The 19,755-nt window shown below is 36.3% G+C and overlaps 1 protein-coding gene across 2 annotated transcripts in view; it reads left to right on the top strand.

Moving 5' to 3' along the window:
- The window catches only part of RASA2 (RAS p21 protein activator 2), a 50,426-nt gene that overhangs the window by 23,422 nt on the left and 7,249 nt on the right, over positions 1 to 19,755 (top strand). The window contains exons 6-16 of one of the 2 annotated variants that reach the window (XM_054834921.1): positions 5,729 to 5,812; positions 7,638 to 7,710; positions 9,007 to 9,083; positions 10,451 to 10,549; positions 12,695 to 12,851; positions 14,039 to 14,187; positions 15,511 to 15,625; positions 16,055 to 16,144; positions 16,735 to 16,858; positions 18,238 to 18,344; positions 19,639 to 19,725. In XM_054834921.1, the coding sequence (XP_054690896.1) occupies positions 5,729 to 5,812; positions 7,638 to 7,710; positions 9,007 to 9,083; positions 10,451 to 10,549; positions 12,695 to 12,851; positions 14,039 to 14,187; positions 15,511 to 15,625; positions 16,055 to 16,144; positions 16,735 to 16,858; positions 18,238 to 18,344; positions 19,639 to 19,725 (1,162 nt within the window). The remainder of the gene's footprint in view (positions 1 to 5,728; positions 5,813 to 7,637; positions 7,711 to 9,006; positions 9,084 to 10,450; positions 10,550 to 12,694; positions 12,852 to 14,038; positions 14,188 to 15,510; positions 15,626 to 16,054; positions 16,145 to 16,734; positions 16,859 to 18,237; positions 18,345 to 19,638; positions 19,726 to 19,755) is intronic. The other variant, XM_054834922.1, reaches the window with a different exon arrangement.

Genomic DNA, 19,755 nt, shown 5'->3' on the forward strand with positions numbered 1-19,755 from the left:
TGTCCAAATTAATGGTGTCTCGATGTAATGAGACAGGGAAGCTTTGAAACCTTCACCAGCTAAATTTTTTGTGGGATAAGAGAATTCTAGATACTTGTACTGGCTTCTGTGGATAGGTAAGTTTCTAATGGATTTCCACCATGTATTCCTTGAGAGTCCAGAAGTTCTACAAAGATGAAAAATAGTAGCTATGACTTTCACAATGCAAGGTTAAAGACAGTGTTAAGCACGCAGACAACAGCAAGTAATTGAAGGGCTGTGATTTTGAGTGTTATCTGGAGTCCCCGGTCACCTTTTTGTTTGTGGCTGAACCAAAGTGATAGGATTAGACCTGACTAGGAGACGGACTTCTGTTACTTTGTTTCTGTAGACATGGGTGTAGAAGCTCTTTTTTCTGGTCGTCTAGATGCGTTTTATGATGAGGATTGATTTAAAAACTGAAGGTAATTCCAGTAGGAAGTGATTTTTAAAAGTTAGTTTTGAACAACAGAGAGCTGCTGTTGATGTTAGCCTCTTATAGCTAATGTGGGAGGGAGGAAGGCTTCATTTCTCATGCTAGTATGTATAGTAAACCCAGGTTTTCCAAACAAGAAGTTCTTGGGAAAAGAACGTGTGATTTTGGAAAGCTAAGTGTTCCTGCATCTGATGAAGACATGTATGGTCAGTTGTTGTATAATGAAACCAGGAATGCGATTCCTCATGTTTCTTTCTTTTTTGTCCTCTATCCCCCCACCTGCCCCCTTCTGTTCTGGATTTTAATTTAGATCCTTATTAGTGCTCTATTCCCCAACTTTATGTAAGGGAAGTAAGCTTGGGGAAGGATAAATACTAATACATCGCAAACTATGTTTCTATCAGTGAAGCTATGGACAGCAGTCAAAAACCACTTGCTTCTTAAAAACTGGAAGTTTCCTTCTTTTGCTCAAGTTGCAAAAAGTGGTCATGTACAAGATATGCCACACCTGACTGATCTGGCCTTACCTGATGCCAGGGGGAAGAAAAAAAAAGGGGGGGAAAATAGTGGCCAGTTTTGTTGACATGGTACTTTCTGAAGCCTGCGAGGGCTTTCAGATTGTATAAGCATTCTAAAAGCATGAGATTGAAATACTTTTTTTCCCCGGAGAAAATCGAATTAAGTTTTGCAATTACTTGTTTTATGTTAATGAAGCCCTCACACTTTTTTTTGAAAAAAAAATACAAGCATAAAGTTAATCTTCCTTTGGTGCAGGGCTATCTTAGAGACCACTTACAGTGGGCTAAGCCTTGATTTTACACAATTTTTGTATTAATTGGAAACTGGCTGTTAAACTTCATGCAGACTGTTTCTGAATTAAAATTTTGTTTTGTCTCCAATTCTAGCTGTTTCCTTTTCTAATGTGTGAATGAGGAGGGGAAAAAGATAATGCAGTAGATTAAGTGCTGACTCAGTGTGGGCTCTTTTTTTTTTTTTTTTTTTTTTTTTCCCTCAAAACCACAATGGCATGTATAGTAGCACATTTCAAAAAATACATGCTTGCAGCTCTCCTTCCTGGGAGTCTGTAAAAACAAGTTTGCGTGACCATTGTTTGCATATTTGCTGCTGCTGAGATGGATGATACTTGAAGAGTTTCTTGCCAAATTAGGCTATTGGGTGGTAGTACTTGCCTTCTCTGTGTGTAGTGTGACTTCAACTCTGAAAGAAACAGTTGTATGTATTTACAATACGAATGCTTGAAAGCCCAGAAATGGCTTATTACAGCTAGATTTTTCTTGCACTTTCTTTTCTAAATAAATTATACACTATACTGTCTTAAATGGACCTGTCAGATTGTTACTGTCCTGTTTATCTGCTCGCATGAAGTCATTCTAGGGAACATAATTTTTATGAAGTGTACAAATCCTAATGGCTGCAGTTATTTAGTTTCTGCACTTGGAGGACTTCAGTTGATTTGAATGGTGGAGGTAGAGTCCCTCAGTCATTGAGGGGGTTTATTGCAGGCTCTGTTTTTTAAGGACTTACTTCCATCTTATGAGCTGAATATATGCCAGTTGTATCAGAAAGGCTTGTATTTCCTGTGTGAAACTCCTCTTGCAGAACAAACTACTGAGACGTGAAGCAAGAATATTAATTCTTGCTTCACGTAAACCAAAAGATGTCTTACACTGTACCGTAACCGATCAGTAGCTTGAGAAAAGAACAAAAGTCCTTCTGTTAGCTATTGCTTAGACTTTACATAAAGATGTAGTAGTTTAAAATATAAAATAGAAGGCTTTTAAGTTCTGTCTGCTTGTTCAGACTCCACATATTTATAACTTTTGAATGAAAATTGCTTGTGCTGGCCTAGATAGATGAAACTGTCAGAGCGGAAATGTTTACCATATGGTGGAAATGTATTTATTATGGCTGTCAGGATAGGTCAAAGTGTTTGGGGGGTTTCTTTGTTATTTTTTGGTGGGTGGTTTTGTTTGTGTTTTCCCTGTTGTAGAAGGTTGCAGTTGTAGCACTTTGCCTGATTCTTTGGGGAAGGGCAGTATTCCTGTGAGATTTGCTAGCTGGTAAACTAGTTGAGGTTGCACTTTTCCATTTCTGTTTAGTCTGCTCGAAGTGAGCCACTTCAAACATCTTCTTCAAAAACTTTTAAACAAGTTTACAGGAGGCTGTTCTAGTAGCTTAAAACTGTCTGCAATAATTCAGTCTCGTGTATTCAGTCCCTAGGGAGTAACAATCCAGTTTGATAGTGCTGAGTTGATTTAATGGCTTCCTACCCTTAATGGCTACTTGCCTTGCACTGGCTTAGGAGCTTGTGAGATCTGCGTGACCAGGTTAGTTCTGGTTGCCAAACTGACTGAAAACTGGCTCAAAAGCTAAACAGCTTTCTGTAAGGTTAGTAAACAGAGTCACCATAGGTGATAGGTGCAAGGCAGGAGTGTAAGAGAAGGAGGAGGATCTGCTGTTTTGGTGCAGTTCAGTTGACTTAGCTGTGCTGTCAGATAATGTGTCTAAAGCAGACTCTAGGCAGTGACCAGAGAGTTAAGGGATGGTTATGACTGGCTGGCTTAGAGTGAGAGATGGAAGGGGAGGAGGTGAGGTGAATTTGGAACAAATTCTTGAGCCTGATGGGTCTGAAAAGGAAAGATTTGGGAATATTGGGGGTTGATGGTCAGGGTCACTAGACTATTGTTTGGTTGTTGAGGTGTTGGAACAGGGTAGGCTATCTCAGCTATGTAGACCTTACTTGCTGGCAACAGAACTGGGACTTGGGCAGGAGATGAAAAGGGAACGCTCGAACTGCCTACACAGGGAGACTGACTGGAGCATGAAATCAGCTTGAAGTGACAGATCTGTATGACGAATCCAGAGATTCTAGTTCTGCTGCAAGGCTGTGTAGTTGTCAGTAAAATGTTTTCCAACTTGCAGGAGATCACAACCAAGCCTTCTTTTAGTTTGCGTATGTTGCGGTCAAGCTGTAAGAAGACAGAGGAAGCCGGAACAAGCTGTTTCCATCACCAGAAGTAGGGCATTGTGATCAGTTTTTGTTGATATGATAATACAACAGGATCATTATGTCAGGTATGCAGATCATTCCTACAGTGGTCAGGGAAGGAGTGAGAAACTTTGTACATAGAAGTCCTACAGAAAGCAGTTTCTTCCCCTATCTGTTTGGTAGAGAAATCCAGGAGCTTAGACTGTAGGAAGAGAAATGGTGGTGTTCTTGTTTCAATAGTTGAATTCTCTCCGGATAAGTTTGACTTGATCTGTTGCTCTGAATTTCCTATGAGATTCAGGCTGAGGCTAACGTACAGGTACACTCAGCACTCACACCTGAAACCAAAAATCTCTGGGAGCTGCAGAGACAATATGTTTAGTGCTACAAAATGCATGATGGTCTGAAAGAATCAAATCCTAGCTGCCTCAAAACAGATACCACAAATGACTGAAAAACCAAGACACTTCAATTCTGTTGCCACTCTTCTATGTCACGTGTGTGTTGGAGGAGGAATCAATTAATGCTTATGAAACAACTGGATGTTTCAAGAACCCATTTAAATGGTGGGTTTGAAATCACTGTAGGGTTCATTGTAATTCAAAAATTATTGAAATGCTGAATGCCACATGCTTGAAAACTGGAAGAAAAATAACAAATGATTGTGCAGTGGTTCAGCACTAAATGTTCCCTGAACTGGCTAAGACAAAGGGACTTTTTTTGGGGAAAATACCATCTGGTTTATAATCGTGCATACTCCAAAGAGGGTGGAGTTTTGAGGCAGCACAGGAGTGTTAGTGTCTGTTGTTTCCCCACTTGTGAGTGCTGGAGTTTGCAACTCTTGTTATTCTTTTAACACTGTTTTTCTACAATACAGAAAGTGTTTACTTAACAACACTGTGCAGCTACTGTTGCTGCTATGTAACTTTAACTTGATCTGCACAACTTAACATTCCACATTATAGTATTAGAACATGTACATGATTATTTATGTGAATGTAAAGCAGAAAAGCTTATTTTCTACTTAAGTTACATACGTTTTGGATTTTATTCAAACTGGCTAATTATGGCAACCAAAACTTGTGTTAATTTGGTTAAACTCCTGCAATATATTATTTAAAAATACATTATTTTTAAAAGAGAGAACAGGAATGTAACATTTAGATTTCACTTGTGTCTTGTTTATGAAATTTTGTAATCTGCTGAATGTTTCTGACTTAATAAATATTACAGGGTGTATAGCTACATTAGAGTATCATTTTGCTAGAAAGTGTGGTTTCTACTGTAAATTTACAAACTGTTTTGCTTTGCTTTTGTTGTTCCAGCTGTTTTTAGTTAATACTCATATGTGGGCAGCATCTGAAGGTTAGTCAGCTTGCTGACCCAGCTCTGTTTCTAGTAGTGTTACTGCTGTGGTGACTCAAAAAGATTGCAAGCCTTCAGAAAAAGTCCAGAAAATGTGTTTCTGTCCCCATCAGCATTACTTTCTAACCATCCTGTCCCTTTTGGATCAGGAGTGGTGAACAGTGTACCTATGTACCTGTTAAACACCGCCTTACAACTTACTGTACTAATCATGGAAGAAAACAGTATTTGTCAAAGGGCCGTATAACCATCATCACACACTATTGTGAAAAGAGTTTGAAAATAAACTTTGAACACTATTTCAAAAGTAAACTGATTTTGTGGCTGAATAGTATGGACGAATTCTAGACATGCTAGGACTATATACTAATAGTTTTGCATGCTTAATGTTAAATAACTTTTCAGAGTATGACTTTGCATTTCTCAGCTTAATCAACTCAGAATGTAGTTTAGCCGAAACAAAATATTGGAATCAATTTTAATGCCTTCCAAATGTAGTTATTGCCACGTGGATGAGGCCAAATAGCTTTTTGTGGGCTTTGAGAAATCAAATCTAGAAGTTAATGAAGTCTGTAGTTTCCCCAAACATAGCAGTTCGTTTTACTTAGGATTTTGCCATGCATGTGTGATACCGGAATGTCTTTTATCAAAACAATTCCAAGAATTTTGTTCTCACAGAGCCCCATAACTCTGACTGTACACTTGAGTATTACCTTGTATTACCATCCAGAGATCTGTAGTTATGATCTGCTTCGTGTACATACCTTACATTGGACCAATGTATGTATCGGTGTGTAATAGAGCAGGACTTAAAAAAATCTTTTTAAAAAGGATTGTTTGGGGGGGGGTTAAGCCAAAGACATTGCATCACTGATCTATTGATTGCCTTTTCCTTGTAGCATAAAGGAGTGCCATGGGTTGCCTCTTATAAATGGACAGAATTGTGACCCTTACGCAACAGTCTCTCTTGTGGGGCCTTGCAGGTAACATTTTAGTATAAAATTAAGGAATTTAAAATGCTGTGATCTTAAACTGGAAAAGAAAATCATAGGTTTTAAGCAAAATCTTTAAATACAGAAAAATCTTAAAATGTTTTCTGTGTACATCACATATTCTATTGTTACTGTACTCTCCCCTTCCCTACTATACTCTCAAGATTGTGAAGGTGTTTGGTCTGTCTGAATGGCCTGCACTAGGCAGGAACCACTTGTGACTCAGTTCTTTCTTTCTTGTCAGGTTTTGTACTGGACTCTTGATATCTTCAGTGTACTTCCTATTAATTTTTGTCAAATTCCTGTGTGGGATGGTATAGACAATTGCTCACCTCCCTCTGTCCCCTGTTTTTTATTATGTGTGAGTTTCTTTGCAGCAAATGTTCAGCAACTGGGAGGGAGCGAGAGAGTAGAGGTTCTGGTGAGACCTTTTGGATGCCAGCACCTTCAGGATGCTACATTCAAAGTCCCCACAGTTTAAATGTCTCCTTTTTTTTTTTTTTTTGGATTGGTAATCCTGAATAACTGTTAGGTTCCTTCATTTAAGAAAAATCCCACATCCCACATGTTGACTATCTGCAAGTCCCTGTCCAATAACATCTGAAGCAAGCTAGGTTTCAGTTGTTTCTTTTTTGCAATGTTAAACCTAAGTCCATCTACTTTCTCTGGTACTGAAGAATTGCTACTCTGAGCGTAGTACCAGAATGCATTTTAGTAGACTTGCATGTTTTAAAGACTTTGGAAGGATTGTCCCCAAGTAAGCTCTGAGTGAATGGAGCATTTTTGCTCCTTGGTAATACATGATCACTTTTTTTAGGTTTGGGTTGATGGTTTTTTGGTGGGTGGTTTTTTGGTTTGTTTGGTTGATTGTTTTTTTTAAGAGGAGTAGGGAGATTTGACCATTGTACATAGGAAGCATGGTGTTGATTGCTAAAGAAGGTAAATTGACATATATTTCCTGTATTTTCCTATATTTATGCTGTTGGTATGGGAATACATGTGCAAATCTGACAGAAGTTCTGGGTTAAGATTTTCCAGTCTCATGCATGTGTGACTCATGTACCATGACTGGAATATTTATATGACCAGCATCTGAAAACAGTTAATTGATGTCTAGGACAATTTTTCTTCTCCCTCATCTGTTTTCCCCCCACATTTTATATTTGTTTCTTTTAGAAAGCATTTTTAAACTGTCATAGCCCTTTACTAACTAAATAAGACTGTATTCTTTTATAAAACTTGTAAAATATTTTTTAAAACAAGTAGATTGTAAAACACAAGGGAATCGGGAGCAATTATTTTGTTTGACCCTATGCTGTTTCGAGTCTAGCATTAGCAGTGATTCCTTCCAAAGAACATTCAGTGGCTTGGTGTAAGCCTTTGTAAAGTTGGGGAAATATCCACTACAAGAGGGTGGGAAAAACAGAAGTAATTGGCAGTTGAACAAGATGAGAAAAACTGTGCTTATAACCTGCAAGCAGTGGTAAAGAAATTGTCTGCAGGCTTAAGTTTGAAATGCTTTAGAAATTGTTGATGTATTTTACTTGATACGTGTAAGTTATACTTGTTTGTGAAATGCAATAGAAACTTTGAGCTGGAAAGAAGCACAATTAACTAGGTACAGCACTTGAAAATTAACTTTTCAAACTATATTGTGAAGATGAACTCATTTTAAGATTTTCTTCATTGATGAGTGATCTCTAAAAATGACAAAAAATGTTTTAATTTAAATGCATGAGTCCTTCTTGACAATAGAATGTCTTTATAATTGTGTGTTTAAGTTGTCTATGGTAAAAATTTTACCACATTGGAACAGGAATGACCAAAAGAAGACCAAAGTAAAGAAGAAAACAAGCAATCCGCAGTTCAACGAAACATTTTATTTTGAGGTAACTTTTTGTGTGGTATTCTGCCTGTTTATTTTATGCAACCCTTCCAGTATTTTTAAGCAAGCTGCATAGAAGTACCTAACACAGAAAGCTCTCTTCAAGCAAATTGAAGAGCTTTTACTAGCCTCGCGAATGCAAGTGAATGACACACTTAAATTTCTGGGAGCTGCCAGACAATAGCATTCCCCTTCAATTGCTTTGTGAAAAATTATTTCCTCACAAGCACATACGTGAAGGTAATTTGTTATCTGGAATCACTTCATATAGCATCTGTTGCTATCAGAGAAGTTCCGACAGAACTTTGACCTATCCTGTGGAATTCAGTTGAAATATTTTCAAGAATATTGAGCTGGAAAAACTCCCAACTTATTTCTTTAATAAAACAATGTAGCGATCATACCAAATAAAGGCTAATATTATTATTTTATTAAAAAATGTTAACTTTTGGTTATTTAGGATTTGAATTCAATTCTACATGAGTTACCCTACAATGACCAAATTATGAGTTTGAATTTTCATTTTGTTGTTTTAGAGATTTGTTTCTGTAATAACACCTACGTTTACATGTAAGCATACTATACTGTTCAGCTGAGAGTTAGAAGTGGTAAAACTTACGTGTGCCTCAGATGTATTGTAATTCACTGTGTTTATACAGATCCTGGTCCTGCTGTGGGGCTTCAGTGAGAAATAGTTCCATACTTATGTAAAAAGTAGGAATGTATGGCATGTGTTTCAGTTGACCTGCTCAAGATGCCGAGTGTAATTGCTTAGGAAGTAAGATACTAGGATAAAAATGTGATTCAAATCACTCCAGTAACTTTATGACTTATGATTTATTAAAGTTAAACTGAGAATGCAATCAGTTAAGAAATGAGGAAAATTAAAATTAGAGGTTACAATTGTGGTATAACTAGGGCAAGAAGAGTGGACTACTTCTTGTTTGTTGTTTCCTTAAACATCTCAGAACTAACTTTAATGCTTTCTTGGGGCTCATGCTGAAACCAAAGAAATTCTTGCCAGTCTCATGTTACATATCCTTCTTGTTTGTCCTAATTGAGCTATACTATAATTCCCTTAGATATCAGCTAGCCCTCATCAGACTCCACCGTGAACCCTTCTTGACCCATTTTTCACCTGCTTTCTGTCAAAAGGCAGTTTGTTTGGTGAATTGAACTCGTTTTCCTTTTTAAAAGGAACAGTAACTAATTACCAATGTTAGAGGCAGGGTTTTCTTTGTTTTTTGACATCCTTAATACAACAGTAAAAAGTGTGTTAATAGGAGGAATTTACTTGCAGGTAACGAGGTCCAGCAGTTACACCAAAAAGTCCCAGTTCCAGGTGGAAGAAGAAGATATTGAGAAACTAGAAGTCAGGTAAGTTATGTAGATTAGACAGTGATTTATCATTAATAAATCATAATATTTTATCATCAAGACAATAAAGAAATGTTTTATTTTAGTGTAACTCCAGAGAATTACTGGCTAGACTTGTAGAAAAGATCCTTCTAACATATAAAATCACTGGAATTTTTTAGTATGTTTCTTACTGAAGGCGAGTTTGTTTGTTTTTAAGTGAATAGTAGTAGGGTGTATCTAGCAGCCTGTGAGTACAGAGATGTGAGGACCTCCTATCAATATGTATTAGTTTGGGCAGAGTATTGATAATAAACTTGTACTGAAGGATAACAGCATACCTGATACTAGTCTGTAGTTTCAAATGTAGTTGGCTGTTTTATTAAAACCAGAAGGAAAAGCCGCTTTCATGAGATTCTTACAATTTTGCATTGCGTCTTGGAGGAACATTGGCATTGCATCTTTTCCTTGCAAATCCAAAGAACACTTCAAAGTGTGTTCCCCTTTTCTACTCCTTTATCCTTAGAGCAAGTCTGTCTGTATTTGTGCTATTTAGTTGGAACAGTTGAGAGCCCCTGAACTCAGTTTCTTTTCTTTATTGTGCTCATGCACATACGTGCATCAAGTCTGCTGAATGACAGAAAGCCTTCAAGGCTAGCATATGTTTCCTAACAGGCATCAGAAGGAGAATTTAGTGGTTAGTTTTAATAGCCATTATAGAAGTAACTTGGTATGTGCATTTTGAACTTCATTTTTAGCTTCACGAATATCGTAATTGGAATTGTATATTTCATTATAGATGCAAATGTGTTTAGAAAAACAGTCATGCCCCAACAAATCTAGTATTAATTTTTTTTGTTCTTCTTAACAACTGCTGTCTGTCAGAAATGTCAGAGAGGTAAGAAGTAATAGAAAAACCCCAAGGTGCATGTCCGGGGTCTGATTCCTTTTGAGGTTGTAAGCATACGAGCTGCTGTTTGGAAAAACAAGCGCATGTGTTGGTGTGGCATTGCAGTGTGCCAAATTCTAGCAATTAGATAGGGATATGTAAATATATCAGTTAAAAAGTTCACTTGAATTACCTGAGAAGAAATGTGCACAGTTTTGGGGGTGGAGACTGCTCAGAATATGTATATGTTGCCAATATCACTTTTATTTACTGATGCAAGGTCTGCGAGTCTAACTTTCACTGTTTGTTTCTTTATCTGTTCTTTATGGGTTAATAAGCCACTCGTTTGAGTCTTCTTGATTTAATTAGAATGAAGTGGAATTTCTAACATTTTCTGCCTGCATGCATGTGGATTAGTGCTGTAAGGCAGTTTCTGTTAACTTGAAGTTTTTTATTTTTCTCTGGGACAAAAAAAATTAAGCAATGTTCTTATTTTCAGGGTTGATCTATGGAATAATGGAAATTTGGTACAAGACATCTTTCTAGGAGAAATTAAAGTTCCTGTGAAGGTGTTAAGAAATGATTCTTTTCAAGCATGGTGAGAAATGGTGGCTCAGAAGTGAATTTGCTTCTGTCTTGCAGATCTTCTCTTGCAAAGGATGTTTTATTTTAACTATACATAAAAATATGCCTTCTTCCAGTCTAGGCAAAACATCTTTCTAGAGAGTTTCCTTGCTCAATAAATTAACCTTGCCAGAGGGTACATTTAGCTCTTCTCTTCCCCCAGTCTGCCTGCTCCCACAGTATAGTTAATGTGTTTGAGGGGAAAGTGCAGAGTGTGAAGGAAGCGTAACTATTTTTCAGTCAGCTTGCTGGATTTTAGTGGTCTGCGTATGCTTTTCAGCCTAACCAGAAAACTTGGAACTTCTCAGAATTGCATCACTTGTAATTAAATTCCGAAGTCAGACTTTCAGAATGCTGGATGAAGAGTTTATTTAAAAATAATCATTAAGTATGGTTTGTTTTGGTTTTTTTCCCTTCCTTGGGGAGGTTCAGAAAGTATCTTCTGGAACCAACCCAATGTCATTTCAGGGGAGCAGGCACAGAAGTTTAAAAGATGGAAGGATAAGGTATGAAGCGAATTCAGGAAAGACAGACCTCTGCTTATAGCATAGCAGCAACCTCCCTTCTGTAGCACTTGCAAGCAGGAGCCAATCCCTAGGCCCCTTACTGTCCCAAATGCTTAGCGGCAGGAAGTGATGAGTACAACAGATTTGAATGCCTCAAAGTGTGTAGAATATTCTGCTTTTTGAGAACCTTTGAGTACAGAGAAAAAGAGTGGAGGAGGCCCTCACGTATCCACATAGGAACTGACTGGAACACAGATCTTGGCCAGGAACCATTATGACTCTGCTCCATGTACCCACCTCAGGCGCCAAGTGTCTTGGATGTCTCAAAGTTAAATTCTGATTCTTAGTCTTAGTGTTTGAGTGAGATCCTAAACATCATAAATGTTTGTGTCAGTATTTTCTATTTTTTACACCGTGTATTGCAGACACAGGCTTGTTCTGCCAGTGCTCTGAACTGATCAAAAGCTGAATGACTGTGTTAACATAATGACATGCCACCATTAACAACTTGCTAAGAGATAGGTTATATTGGCATGGACTCATTACTAGTGTATTGTGTTTGTATAGCTTTTTGAATTGACCTGACTTGTGTCCAGTTCACTTGAAGCTTCGTTAGAGATTTGTGTCTGCTAATATACTTTGTAGGCATACGTTGTACTGAACATCCTTATAACCAGTTATGATCTGCCTATCAAAAACCAGTTCTGTGATTAAAAAAAACCCTAATTTTTTATACGATTACTAATTTACATAAAATGTTTTTTAATACAGCTGAAGTACAGCAGGTAAAACAATATTGCTAGTACTAAATATTGGGAAAATAAGCCTAAGAGTGATGCTGTCAAGTAGAGGTTCTCTTTGTAAATCAGTTTTACTTTATATTAGCATGCCTTCATGGACAATGCATCTCATTATTAAAAAGAGTCTGATCTCCTGATTGTAGAAGTACAAATATAAATGATTGTAAAAGAATATTTGGAGATGTGATTTCAGTTTTTGGGCTGGATGTTGAAACTGCTATGACACTACTTAAAAGCAGTTACAATTTTTGTAGGGCTGCACCACCTGTTGGAATACAGTTGAATTACAGCAAAAGCCAATAAAGAATTGCTTAATATATTTCATACTGAGAGTAGGAAAAAAGCACAATTTTTTTTTTCCCCCACTTTAATCTTACTTGCTTCTCAGAAATGCAGCCTGTTAATATTACATATTTTTACTGGTTTCAGACTACAGCATTTAAATTCTTGACACTAGCTGTTCCATCTGCAATGTCCATCACCTAAATATAACCTAGGTGTAAAATGTGAAGGTCCAACGTAATTTCTAACTATTCCTCCTGTCTCAGTTGAGCTACAAGAAGTATATCCTATTTCACTGCTGAGAAAGATATGAGAAGATAAATGTTTCATTATGTGCTAAAGGTGCATCGAATGCTGCTGCTTTTTTTTTTCTTTTGTGTCTCAAGGTTTTTTATGTGAATTTTATTGCTGGCTTTCAGACTCAGTTTATGTATACTGAAATAATTAAATATGATACTTTGCTTTATTATAGAATTAGTCAAATTAATGAAATGCGAGACTAATCTTTTAGAATTGCCCTGTTGCTTTCAGGTACTTACTTCAACCAAGAGAAAATGGAAACAAGTCTTCTAAAACTGATGACTTAGGGTCACTTAGATTAAATATATGTTATACTGAAGACTGTGTCCTTCCATCTGAATACTACACTTCACTAAGAAACTTGCTGCTAAAATCATCAGATGTTCAGGTACTGTTGTTGAAAATTTCTTTTAAAATAAAAACTTTAAATGAATTCTGCAATCCCATATGAGACAATGTGAATTATGCATTATCTAGAAGTTTTTTTTGTTCCTTTGCATGAATTACTTCTGTCACAACCCGATGAGCAGTTTGAAGAGCATTTACTTCTGCTCCAAACGACCAAGATTCTCTTCTTATTTTAGAAGCACCAGCAGAGATAGTGAAATAACCTGTGCTGTGTGACTGGAAGAGATAAAAAACTTGGGGGTTGCTCTTTTTAACATTGTGTTTTCGCACTGTCTGCTATTGCACTCCTGGATTTAGCAGTTTCCTGGGGACATTGAGCCATTATTGGCACTGAAGGGGCAGTAATTGCCTTTACCAAAAATGGTCTGCTTCAGAATTGATTTCTAATTCTACTTCTGAATTGTGTCTGTTTTCCCCAGTATGTTAATCAGCATGACAGGCTTTCTTACGTGGACATGGTGATAGAGAGGGAAGTGTGACAGATGTTTAGCATAACATTGAGACATGAATCAAATTACAGTTACCAGGCTTTATATTCCTAGGTTTTCTATAAGGTTTTCTTCACGTCAGTGTTGGTGAAGTACTGGCAGAGGAGAAGAAAGGGAAAGAGGAAGCAGATTATGAATAAAATTTTTGCTAGCCTGTATTCAAATACTGCTTCACTAGAATTCAGGAAGAGCTGAGTATGTAGCTAGCAGCAGTCAGCAACTGTCTTTTTTACTTAAATCACTTGATCAGTTTTTGTGTTGAAATTCCCAACTGTAGAATGGCAACAGACACTTCAGAAGTGTGTGAACTGTATTTTAATGTGTTCCGATTATACTTGTAAAAAGTCCTATAAAGGTATATGACATTATATTAAACCAATTGCTTACTGCCTCTTGGATTTGTGACAAAGCAATACACTCACCCTTTAGGGAGAATGAGAAAGGTGACTAGGTGCTGAATTTCATTCTTAAATGTCAGGTATAGCGTAGATAATACCAATTTTCAATGAAGTATTTCTGTAGAATGGAAACTTTTAATTGCCATGTTATACAGCAAATGTTGAAACTTTCTGTTAAGAAGCTATGTCTATAGTCTTGTTAGATTTCATCTGTACTTTGCCAAATACACGAAGAACATTTAACTACTTCACTCATGATTTCATATTCTGCTTTCTCACAGCCGATTTCTGCGTCTGCTGCCTACATACTGAGTGAAGTTTGTCGCGACAAGTATGATGCTGTTCTGCCTCTTGTACGATTGTTGCTACACCACCATAAGCTAGTTCCGTTTGTTGCTGCAGTGGCAGAACTAGATCTGAAGGACACCCAGTATGTATTTCATGTTTAGTGCCTTTTTAAATTATTCTTAGAGTTTAAAAGGGCTTCGTGGTACACCATTGATAAGTAAGCATGTCAACTTTCTTTCTCTAATTATGTAAAACTGACTAAATACATTCATCTTCTAATGCTAGTTTATAAAAACATTCATTAAATTTACACTGCAGCTGGGAGTCAGAGTTAATGATTGTGTGCTATTTAGTAAAATTTTCTTGGAGCTAGTATAGAGCTAAAGATAACTAGCAGTCTAGAGTTGTGTCTAAGAGCACATAGTTTTTATTTTAAAATGGAATAATTTGGCCGATCTTCAAATTTTACTGGTCATTAGATTAGTACTTAACATTTTTAAAACTGCTGAGAATCTTATCCTGTTTTCTTTAGTATGTGACTTAAATGAGGTGTACTCTTTTCCTGCAAAGATGCCTTGTAAGTAAGTACGTGTCGTCCTGCATGCCTTGAAAGTAGCAAGCACAGGAGTTTTTCCAACTAGCATTGCCTGGCCTGTGAATTTACAGCTCTGTGGTTAGGAAAGAAATGAGGTAGACCTGAGTGGTGGGCACTGAGGTGCCGAGTCATGTCCTGTGAGGATGTGGAAGGGATTTTGTCACCACAGAATGGTTCATTCCCAGATTTAAATAAGGTGAGACAATTTAACTATGTAGAAGGAGGTGACTCATGGAAAATAAGTTTCTAAACTGCATTTTAGTACGCACATTCCTTTCCGTTACAATTGAACTGTAACAAAGATTAAACCAAATCTCTCAGGTTAGAAAGATTTACTTTGCACAGCTGGCTCTCAGCGTTCTTCAACAGCTGTAATGATTAAAAAGCATAACCCGAGATTAAATATGTTTTGGTTAAAGTGTCTGAGTTTATCAGTGAAGTGTAGCAGTATGCTATTTATTGTAGCTCTATGGTATTTTTTTTTTTCACCAGGACTACTGGAGGAAGAATTGCGTATCAGTGAGGAACAAGTCTTCACTATTTTGGAATTTTCTCCAATTGTTCTTTCTGACATTCAGCACTGGATTATAACTTCCTTTGTCTAAAACTTCTTAAGCTTTTCCTTGTGGTTTTTTTTATATTCCTGGTTTTGGTAATAGCTGTAATAATATTCTTGTTTATTCTCTTTCTGTTCCTGAGTGCCATTGCAAGCTGGGTATCTAGGTTCTGCAATTCCTGACTGAAATATATGAAAAAAAAAATGTTTTGAAAAATTAATTATTTAATATCAGGATAAAATATTAATTGGATTTTGTAATTGAGCTTCTTATTTTTCTCCCTGTTCAAATAAAATCAATTATTTTCTTACAGAGAAGCAAACACAATCTTCAGAGGCAACTCATTAGCCACTCGGTGTGTAGATGAAATGATGAAAATAGTGGGGAAGCACTACCTAAAGGTTACTTTGAAACCTGTTATTGATGAGGTAGGTTATCCTACTGAAACTTTTTTCAGCACGCTTAGCCCCCTGGAGTATCCTGTCTCTTTGATCTGCATTCTTTTTACAGCTCCCTGTGTGGTAGTAATCACTGGATTACTAGAGAATTCTAGAGGAAAGTTAAATTGAGCAATAATTGTTTGGTGGGAGGAGCTACCTTTTGTGATTGATGTTCAAGATGCTTGAAAACAGTCAATGACAGTTGCTTCAGCCTCTAACACATTGCAGAATTTACCCACATGATGCTTTATCTAATTGATCCATGTAAAAAGGCACACACAAAAGCGAAGATGATTATTGCATGCTGTTATGGATACTTAGAACCTATTTAGAGTTTTACCCCTCAATCTAGGACAGAATCTGGTTTTAAATTGGTGCATTTCCATGCTTTCTGTCTGAAAAATTGAACTCCTGTAGTTTTGTTTGTTTCAGATATGTGAGTCTCCTAAACCCTGTGAAATAGATCCCATCAAATTAAGAGAAGGGGATAATGTAGAAATTAATATGGTGAGTTTCCTAATCTGTTTTTCCTAACTTAAACTTTCTCAAAATATGATAGAAAAACATTTTAAAAAGCAGCTCTGTTTAATGGAAAATTAGTAACTTTTGGTAGCAGTATAATTTTCTGATTCTAGAGTAAAGAATGGAAAAGTTGTATTTTCTTATCCCCGTTTATGAAAACAGCAAAGAAAAGTCCAACAGAAAATGGGATGGGGAGGAGAAACTAAACAGAAGATTACAGTCTTCCATACCAATTCATTGGTGTTGTGATTCCTGATGTTCTGTACTCAGCATCTAGATGATGAAGTACCAGATTAGGACTGCTTTAACACTTTTCCTTGCTGCTCATCTGTTACATATAGTTGCTGCAACAAGCTAAATTAACATTCACTGGGTATGCACTATCTTTTAACACTAGTAATCCTATATAAATGTTATGAGGCTTTTTTAATATGCACTGTACTAAAATACATAATTGAATAGTGAGGCAATGTATTGAAAAAAGGAATTGTAGCGTTATGCTTGCAATCAGGAAAAAACCCCATTGAAATGCAAATGTTAATGGTCTGAAAAAATACCTTTTTTCATAATTGCAGGAAAATCTACGCTATTATGTAGACAAAGTATTCCGTGAAATTGTGCGGTCAAGTATAAGTTGTCCTACCCTAATGTGTGATGTTTTTTATTCTTTGAGGCATCTGGCTGCCAAAAGATTTCCAAGTAAGTGTTCTCTAAAAACTTTTGAAATTGGTATTCAGAGTGAAATACGTAACTTGTGCAGTTGCTTACAGGGATTGTTAAAATTCTTGCCTTGTCCAAAGCTGTGCCCTGAAGTTCTTACCTTGACAATCAGCCATTTGTGTTTCTCTCAGTCTGTAAGTTATAGTAATGCCTTGTGGTCAATCAGCAAGAATTTTGTCTTTTGTGATACAAAAATCTAGCAGGTCAGAAACACCCCAAGACAGCAGCAAATAAGTCACCAACAAAAATATGAGATAATAGAAGAAAAACACAAATAATGATAATTTAGGTGAAAGATAGGTAGAATTTGGAAGAGCTGATCTGTTTATTGCTTCTAAAGCAAGATGTAAACCTGAAAATAAATTCAGTATTTACATCTTAACTACAGGAACTGCAGCTATGTTAACTATGACTAGGACATTCATAAATTATATGAAGTTAGCTTTACTACTTATATATAATTTTGAGGAGGGTGGATAATGTGAAGTATTTAATGCATTTGTAATGTGACCGATATTAGAACAGTTTTATTCTTTCTGCATGGGTTTAATATAGGAATCGTATGGTGGGTCTGAAATACTCTTACACTTCAGTCAATTAAAATCTGAAATGTCATGTAATAAACTACAAATGAAGAATATACTTCTCATAATCTGGAGCCTTTCTCTGATTCATGTTTGTCACTGGAAGTGATGCCATGAATTCCTCTAGTTAAGACGGGCCTTTCAGAATAGCTAACTTCCCAGACAGATCAGATTGAAGTGGTCATTAGAGTAAGAATGTGGTCCCACTATATTTCCCAGTATAAAGGTGTAAATATATCCAAAATATTAAATGAGAAAATCTTCATTTACAGCATCAAAATTATATATCATTATGGTTTTATGATGCAAGTCAGAATTGAAGTTACAGTTGTTCATATGTGTTGACTGCATTTGTTGTGCAACATTAATATATTGGAGTTGATCAGTGGTTAGCTTTATGGGTGAATAAGCCCAATATCCCTAGTGTTTAAAGGCAATGGCTACAGTATTTTCTGGTTTTGTTCAACATGCACACAGCCATACCTAATCAACACTATGTATGTAAATGCTTGCAATAATTTCATCGTTCCTAGTAGTGGAGCTGATGAGCCAGTTGTATGAGAACAGAACTTCTCTTCAGAGAAATAAACCCTCCATGATGAATAGAACATTTCTTACCATGATCACCTTTCTCATTTCATGCACTTCATTGATTTTTCTATTCTGTTTTAAAATGTCTCCTCTGATGTTATCTTCTTAAGGATTTTTGTTGACTGTCTTCATTATTTCCTATTCAGTTTAGTGCATGTTACATTTCATGGTTTTTCTCTGCAGATGACCCTCATGTACAGTATTCTGCAGTGAGCAGCTTTGTGTTTCTTCGTTTCTTTGCTGTAGCCGTAGTCTCACCTCATACTTTTCATTTACGACCTCACCATCCAGTAAGTTTTGTGAAGCTTTGTTCTGTTTTATTCATAGCCGTCAGATGTGTTTATCTGGGAAGGCATAAGTTACTTGCAATGGGTCTGTAAATGGGAAATAAGGTTACTAAATGTCTCTAGGTTGAGTTTTCAATTTTATACCTCACCAAAGGAACTAAGACATTTGCAGTTCTTTAGGCATCAAAGTTGTCAGTCTTTGAGGTGTTCTCAAATGATGTAGAAGAGCTATTGATGTTAAAGATGCTGTGCCTTTTTTGGGAACATGCCGCTTAGAATAGCAATGTGACTAAGGGTACTTTAAGGCATATGCCAAAACTGCATTGGTTCCTTCCACTGTGGAAGTTAAATATCCAGATGTCACTTTTACTTTTTAAAAAAATATTGCCATTTGTGTCTTAAACAGAGGTTGTAGAGTTATCCAATAATTGGTCTGTGTATTTATTCTGGACTCCACTAGTTGCAGTGAGTTGCCAAATCTTCCATATTCAGTTTTCAAATTATCAAGTTAAATATGCATTTAAAAAAAATAAATCTTTAAAGACAGGAATATGGAGAGAAGAAAAAAGTATTATTTTTCACATAAAATACAGAATATGCATGAAGTCTGCTCTGGAGGTTATCTTTATTAGCTTACTTAACTTATGTGTGTTGTGCTTTCAGAAGAAAAAAAAAATCTACTTACTCAAATTCATTCCTTTGATGTTATCCAGTTTGTTGAGTAAAAAGATTGCAGGATTTTATCACTTGAGGGTTAAACATCTTTAAAGGAACAGCAAAGGCCCTTTCTGCGGCTCTGTTTATAATCCTGTACTAAAATGCAACCAGTGAGGTAGCAAACAAATTAGGCAAAAGCCTTGAAGACAAAGTTTGAAGTTCATTTTGTATTATGAACTGTTGCTGGACAAATGGTAGAAATTTTCATTATGTTTAGTGTTAAGTTTTGAATAGTTCAGAAGCATTAGATGTGTAGTAACAATTACAAGATTTGATGGGTTTGAGATGTTTTATAGGTAAACATTTTTCTAAGTACTAATATTAAATTCTAGTGTGAGTGAAATGTTAAACACTGTGCAGTAGCTTATAACATATACATATATTCACACAGCACAAGTACTAATAGAGGACAATACCGCATACACATTTCTTTTTGGGCGAAGAAAGGGAATGAAGATGTGTCAGACTTACTACATTGTGTAATATAATAACTATTGTGACACTTTCATTTTTAAAATCAAATTTTTACCTGGAATTGTGGAAAAGAATGTGACTTCTGTATTTTGTTTCTTTATTTTAGGATGCACAGACTTCTAGAACATTAACTCTTATATCAAAAGCCATCCAGACTTTGGGGAGTTGGGGAAGTTTGACCAAAAGCAAACTTGTAAGGCTATTAAAATTCTTTCTCATTTCA

Source organism: Grus americana, chromosome 9 (genome assembly GCF_028858705.1).
Source record: "Grus americana isolate bGruAme1 chromosome 9, bGruAme1.mat, whole genome shotgun sequence".
Taxonomy (NCBI): Eukaryota; Metazoa; Chordata; class Aves; order Gruiformes; family Gruidae; genus Grus; species Grus americana.